The sequence below is a fragment of the Lepeophtheirus salmonis genome, chromosome 13, assembly GCF_016086655.4.
Source record: "Lepeophtheirus salmonis chromosome 13, UVic_Lsal_1.4, whole genome shotgun sequence".
Taxonomy (NCBI): Eukaryota; Metazoa; Arthropoda; class Copepoda; order Siphonostomatoida; family Caligidae; genus Lepeophtheirus; species Lepeophtheirus salmonis.
The window spans coordinates 45,009,901-45,017,349 of record NC_052143.2 but is presented as its reverse complement, the minus strand read 5'-3'; the positions used below and the strand labels follow the sequence as shown (position 1 = coordinate 45,017,349).

The 7,449-nt window shown below is 31.0% G+C and overlaps 2 protein-coding genes across 3 annotated transcripts; both read right to left on the bottom strand.

Moving 5' to 3' along the window:
- Positions 1-907: 907 nt before the first annotated feature.
- On the bottom strand, positions 908-2,662 carry LOC121127498 (tubulin alpha-2 chain). Its single transcript, XM_040722883.2, has one exon. It carries the CDS (start codon positions 2,399-2,401, stop codon positions 1,013-1,015), a length of 1,389 nt encoding a protein of 462 aa, XP_040578817.1. The 5' UTR covers positions 2,402-2,662; the 3' UTR covers positions 908-1,012.
- A 147-nt stretch (positions 2,663-2,809) lies between these two features.
- Set8 (SET domain containing 8) lies at positions 2,810-7,446 on the bottom strand. Of its 2 annotated transcripts, none has more exons than XM_040722886.2 (5): positions 6,792-7,446; positions 5,481-5,780; positions 4,852-5,212; positions 4,409-4,801; positions 2,810-4,272 (listed from the first exon to the last, which is right to left on the bottom strand). In XM_040722886.2, the coding sequence occupies exons 1-5, from the start codon at positions 6,799-6,801 to the stop codon at positions 4,059-4,061; spliced, it is 1,278 nt and encodes a 425-aa protein (XP_040578820.1). In that variant the 5' UTR covers positions 6,802-7,446; the 3' UTR covers positions 2,810-4,058. The 2 variants fall into 2 exon arrangements, with proteins under 2 accessions (XP_040578820.1, XP_040578819.1); XM_040722885.2 differs by having other exon boundaries at positions 6,288-7,070.
- Positions 7,447-7,449: the final 3 nt, after the last annotated feature.

Here is a 7,449-nt window from a genome sequence, read left to right as displayed (position 1 = left end):
TTTTTCATTTCATCAAAATATATAACACAAATATTTATTTACTTATAAAAGAACGGAAAACAATAAACAGTGAGATTTTTAATTTATATTAAATAAGTAAAAAAAAGTTGTATTATTTTTTTCATTTCAACACATGTACGTGAGATTAAAGTTTGTAAATAATGGAGAAAAATCCGTTAAAATATTATTTCTTTTTTTTTCTTCTAATTTTGAATACAAACAATATATCTTACAGCTAGAAATAATATATAAATAATGAACATACACACAAGTGTGTACAAATTTTTAGTAATCTTATATGATAAGTGATAAAAAATAATACATGAGTATACAATATACATATGTATAAAGTGGCAACAAATAAACTGCCTCTACTTGTACATAATAGTATTTATTTCATGATTTATCTGATTGGAAGAATCAAAGAAAGGTGGACTTAAAAATAAATCATGACTGAAGTGGCAATAAAATAAAATTATAATTCTTAATGTTTTTATACAACTAATATTTAACCTCTACAATGTGGAAATTCACAAATTGTTTCAATAAAGCTACTTGATAAGATTATATGGTTTTTTCATTTATGTACTATGTAGTTCTTTTTTCCTCATTATTATCGCATTGTCACTACTACGAATTGCTTTGCACTCACATAATGATTCACACAATATTTGTTTGTATCACATTACTAAACCACGCTTAAATATTGTCATTATGTGACCTACAAAAGGAACTGAGATTTTGTTTCGAATATAGGGAGTTAACTGAAATATTCATCAAAATGAATAAACATACTTGGTTGAATGTATGTATGTATTTCTCATTTATTTAATTCTTTCAGCTTCAATTATTCCCATTTCTCAACCTTTCAATAAAGCATATCTATAGACTAAAAAAAAACTATCCATTTAATGAAAATTTAGTTTATTTATGGGGCACTGTTCTAAAATGATGGAAAATACAGAAAATTTATACAATTAAATAAGGGTTGACTTTCATATTAATCAAATGTTTAGTATACACTCTCCATAGCAGCCTCTTCATAAAATGATTCCTTATTATTTGTTGGGGAATCAGATGGAGTATCTCCACTAACTTCATAATAATCTTTCTCAAGTGCAGCAACATTTTCTCTAGCCTCGACAAATTCATCTTCATCCATTCCCTCTCCTGTATACCAATGTACAAATGCTCTCTTAGAGAATAATAAATCAAACTTATGACCTATACGATTCCATGCCTCTGCCATTGCTGTAGTATTAGCCAACATGCATGCTGATTTTGGACATTCGGCAAGATTACTGTCTGGTATTGCTTTCATAGGGAACTGATTCAGTCCAACTTTAAAGCCGGTTGGGCACCAATCCACAAACTTAATCTTTTTCAGACTTTTGAGATGTTGAATTGAAGAGTTAACTTCTTTGGGAACTACATCTCCTCTATAGAGTAAACAACAAGCCATATATTTACCTTTGTCGGCATTACATTTTACCATTTGAGAAGAAGAAGAGAAGCAAGAATTGGTGAGTTCATCAACATTAAGAACCTCGTTTCCAAATTGACTCGAATTTGTTATTGGTGCATATGAGACTAAAGGAAAGTGAAGACGAGGGAAAGGTACTAAATTCGTTTGAAATTCATTTAGATCCATGTTGAGAGAACCCTCAAATCTCAGAGATGCTGTGACGGATGATGTCACTTGTGCAATAAGACGATTGAGATCGACATAGGTAGGACGCTGAACATCTAATTTATTAAGACATATATCATAAATAGCCTCATTACCCACAAGAAAAGAGCAATTCATTGAGTCCATCGTGAAATGAGTTCCAAGGATTGTATTATAAGGTTCAACAACTGCGGTAGAAACTCTTGGAGAAGGATACACCGTGAAATTGAGTGAACATTTGCGTTTGTATTCATCTTTAATGTGTTCTGATAAAAGTGATGCGAATCCTGAGCCAGTACCACCACCAAAAGAGTGATATATCAAAAATCCCTGAAGAGCATCACAATTCGTAACAGCTCGACGAATTCGATCCATGGCCACATCAAAAAACTGATTTCCTACTGTGTAATGTCCCCTTGCAAAATTGTTGGCTGCATCTTCACGGCCATGAACAATTGACATAGGATTGAAAAGTTTACGGTACGGACCTGATCTGATGCCGTCAACCACAGTGGGCTCCAAATCCAAAAACAAACATCGGGGAACATGCTTTCCAGTTTGAGAAATCTCATAAAATGTTGAAAGGTCTCGACTTCCTTCTGGTGAATTATCACTCCTTGGTGGAACATTACCTTCTTCATCAATCCCATGCTCAAGACTAAATAATTGCCAACACTTCTCACCAATCTGGCATCCAGCTTGACCGATATGAATACTAACGCATTGTCTCATTATGAAAGTTAAAAAAAAAAAAGCCCACTTGAATTTTAAGATCTAAGTTGACGCGACAACTAAAGGAATATGAATTAATTTAAACGGTTTCCCAAAGAATTATTAGAATAATCATGGTTTTAAGACATTAAAAGATTTACTTTTAACAAAAAAAATATACAATAAATACGATTCAACTACTCTAAATTCTAATGTTAAGAACCATATCTATATCAATTATGATGTAGAACAGCAAGATAAATTTAGATGATACAGTTTGTGCTCCCAGAATATGATTCTAGTTAAGTATATTACATATTTTATTTTATAACAAAATATTCCTTCAGTCTTTATACACTTAGTAAATACTAAAGTCATCAATTCCTCCTATTATATCAGTTGATTAGTTAGTAAAGAAATTAATTGAAATTTACTCAACTGAAATTATATTTCATCTTATACGTTAATTAATATTAAAACAATATAGAAAAAAAAACAGGGGAGCAAATTTAATTACAATATTGATTGAATATATAGACGAAACAGTATATGGAAATGAGAATGGGCAGAATTACGCTTAGACAATGTCAAACAAGTCGAATACGGACATACAATAGCACACTTTAGAAACATAAAAAGAGGAATTACCTAGTTTTACTATTTGTTGTTCGACAATTTCAAGTAATATTTATTAAATCCAAATGTACAACATAATAAAGGATCTCACCAAATGTGTGTTTAAATTACATAATTTGCGATATTGGAGATAACTTTGACCATAACTTTATAAATAAGTAGTTTACATTTCTAACTTAAATTAATTATTACGTGCATTATAAATAAAAATATCATAAAAACTATATTTATAAATATATACTTTGAGATTTAAATATTCAATTAACTATTTTAGGGTATAAAATTTATATAATGGCTTCAATTAATGAAAAATAGTATTTACAAATAGTATGATACCAATATTACTTATTAAATTTACTAATTTAATACAATTTAAGTTCAAGTTTACATGTATACACACAAAATATATATATATATATATATATGCGAAAAATGGCAGATAAATATGCACTTATTTAGACATTGATATGATTTGTCAGGAAAGACCAAATGTATATAAGTACATATTAAAAAAATATACAATACAAAGATTTGAACAGTTACTTAACTGATTCTTATGAGAAATTGCATTCTATTTAAGTTTTACTGATGTTACATTAGTCATTGAAGTGAAAAATAGTTGAGGATCTGGTTAGTGAAATAAGATATCGCAGAAAACAAATTTATCAGTTGTTCCTTTGTTTTTTTAAAGTGATTGAGATAGAATGAAGAACACGGCAATTTCTTCCCTTTCGTTTTAGTATTAAAGCTCATCAAAAGAAGCTGCATAATTCTTTTATCAAAAGATATTTCTGGAGATTAGCTCCAAAGGTACAAAAAAATATTTTTTTAAGATATTACTTATTTTGTAAAATTACACGAACAAAGCATTGTAGTCAAGTATTTCTATAAAAATATATGGGCTCTGTTTTAAATATTGTTAGGTATACATTTCACAAAAACCGTATCCCAATATAAATGCTAATCCTCATGTTACTATTTACACCACTTGACGGTTAAACAGTGCAGTAGAACATCTTATTAGTATTTTATAATGATAAATTTAGAGAGCTAACCATGGATGGGCTAACAAACTTTCTTTAGACCTATCTCCATAGTCATATAGTAGTTCAGAGTACTTTTCTATATCCTGTCTGGCAACAAGGATTAAGCGAGGCTTATTCTCCAAGATTACTACTTTGGTGAGAAGATTAGGATGAAGACGTGAATGATTCACCAAACGACCTAAACGTCCTGTATCTTTAGTAGCATCCATACTATTAGAAGAAAAAAAGTATATCGTAAATTATATTGAGTTCATAACTAAAATATCAAGTTACAGAAAATGTAAGTTTAAATGAGAGACTGAAAAATAAAATTGAGGCTATTAGGAATCCTACGCCAACTGCTTACCAATACTGTTTTTCATTGTGTTTAAAGTAATACATGTAGCAACCCGTTGAATGGTCTTTGGAGTATTGGTTTTCCCTTTCTTTGGCAACATCTACCTCCACGAGATCACCAGCGTATTCTACAACAAATTCACCCTTAGAAAAATTTCTCATAGCTTGAATGCCGCGCCCTTTGAGGGAGTAAAACGCTATTCCAAGATCAAGATTATCATCAGTTGAACTACGTAGAATATCTTCAATTTCGGCAATGTAAAGCTTATCTAGCTCTTTCTTTGACTTACGAGATGAGCGTCTTATAGGAAAATATTCAGTAACTTTGTGACTTCCATTTTTAATAGAAGATGAGTTGTTCTTGGCAGTGGCTGTCTTTTTTAAAGAAGACGTGTGAGAAGTCCTGCAAAAAAAGATACTTAAATGAAACTAAATTAAATAATAGTTAAATACCTTTTTTTCGTCGAAATAACAGTGTTTTTAGTTTTTTTAAGGTTTTGTGGTTTTTTATTATCTGTATTTGCATCTATACTTTTGGGAACATTAAAATCTTTGGGGAGAACTGAATTATTTTCTGTCTCGTCATGTACATCAGTGAGTGGCGTGGAACATTCAATGGGTTTTTTAGGCGTTAATGAGATCTTTAGGTTGTTGTATGTTAGTTTTGACATAAGTTTTATTTTGTGAGGAGTAGGTGGGGACGATGCTGAAGGTGAAGTTCCAAGCTTGGAAGGCGATGGAGGTGGACTCACGTTGTCAGCAAAAGTAGTTAAAGGCATTTTGTTAAGGAGGATTTTACTTCGAGTAGAATTGACTGAAAAATAGAAAAACGGGTTAGACAATGAATTATTCCATTATTTCGGGACTTAAACATAAGTAGATATAATGGAAAGAATTAATATTTTTATCACTTTATAACATTTTAGCCAACATTATTGATACTTTCTTTAATATTATGAAGATTTGTAATCATAAAATATCAATAACATTAGACCTTAAAACAAATCTGAGGAAACGTATATCAGATAAACTATCAACACTTTCTAATTTATAATATATTGATTGCATTTAATAATTATTACCAGGCACAAATGCACTATTATTCAGTCCATTTATCTCTGAATTAGAGTCTAAATCATTTTCTTTCCCGGAAGAATTCCCTCCTTCAGATGGAATTTCATCATCATCAGGAATAATGTCATCGATAATATCGGACGGAATAGAAGATGGAGGAAAATAATCCGTTATCCTAGACCTTGACGACCGACGCGTTCTTGAAACACCATTTTCAAGCCGTGAATCCTTGTATTTAGGTTCCTCCTCAGTCTCAGGAACTGTCAGAATAGTATCTGGCGTTCCGCATTTACGATTCTTTCGCCTAGCTGGAAAAAAAAAAGATTGAATAAATTGGCAAGCTTAACATTCTAAAAAAATACATTTTGTGTATGTGCTGCAATAGATTTGGTTCCAAACTTCTTATATTAAAATTGATTATGATATTAATAGAATGAAATTCATATAATGAATTGAAAAAAACTTTTTAACTTCAGACCAGCATTTAAATAAAATAGAATTAGCTTTACATATAGGGATAACAAGTGTATTTATCCAATTATATACTTGAAATGAGCAATAATTGACTCTTTAATTCTCATGAATAATTTTCTGTTTTCAAAATTTTATGATTACACATGTATTTAAACTAAAGTTTCGTAAGTGAATATTTAAAGTTAAAGGAACATTACTTTGGTTGAACAAGTTATTTTTTAATAAATGAAGTAATGAACTAAATAAGAGATTTGGTATCACTGATGTTATAATTGAAAGATGAATACTAAGTAAAACACACATCAAGTAAATGATGAATAGTTGGACAGACATCAAAGTACCTAGATATTCAGGTATAAATGCCATATGATATGGAGTTTACTTTCGTAATATAATCGTAGTGTATATTAATTTTTAGAGGCCAACACACACACACACACACACACATGTAAATGCTGAACAGTTTGAGAAAAAATACAGAGTATTTGGTTATTAATGAAATGTGATATGGTTCTTTCACATGGTACTTAAAAATAGCAACGTGTACATGAAGGGCCAACGAGTTATTAAAAATATGTCCAGAATTATTTGCTTTAAGAAGCATGGATGTGAGATTTCTATGAACCTAGGGAACAAGGAAATATCCAAAGTAGATATCTATCACAATAGCCAGAGCACATGCTTCAGAATGCCCGGATCACGTCCTCTACACTAAGAGTAACACTGACTCCGAGGAGTTGTCATTCCAATGTTTAACAAAGTTGTAAAAATGAAGAAGATGATGATGACATTGTTTGATTATAATTTTAAAGGATGTGAAGAGAAGGAATCTTCACTTTGATTACCTCCAGACATGTTTAATAGAACTTTTGAACGTTCACTGTTGGTTTGTTCAGATGTTTTTTTAAGATTTTGTTTCTGAAAATTGAAGCGTCTATTTTTTTAATTTAATTTTGTTCCGTTCCTTTTTTTTCATTTCTTCCAGCAGAAAGAGAGGTTCCAAGTATCCTGGATAAAGAACGAAAAATAGGAAAGTGAAGTCAGTCAATCAAATCCGTTGAACCCACGACCAAACGCATTCACACTCAAATTCAGCTCACAGTTTACTCAGTAGTATTCTATTTTTTTTATTATTATTATAGAAGTGTATGTACAAAAAGCGTGTTGCTGCGCGCGCTCAACGGGCTAAATGCTACAGCCATGCCAAAAAGAAAGTCCCTCTTTTCCCGCCTCCTTTGTTGTGCTTCTCTCTTCTGCTTCTTCTGCCTTAGAGTTCTCTGACGCCACACTGCGTTTCTTTTCTTCTTTCTCCTTCAAATTGTATTACTTGCTAGCTACGCTTTTATTGGCGCCTTCTGACTCCATAATCCTTTGAAAATAAGGGGAGGGGGTGCTGCCAACATAATTATTATTAACTACTTATATTTTTTAAACATATTTAATCACTCTTCTAATCCCAGTATCAGCACTTAACTGTAGTTCAATTAAAATACACAAATAAAT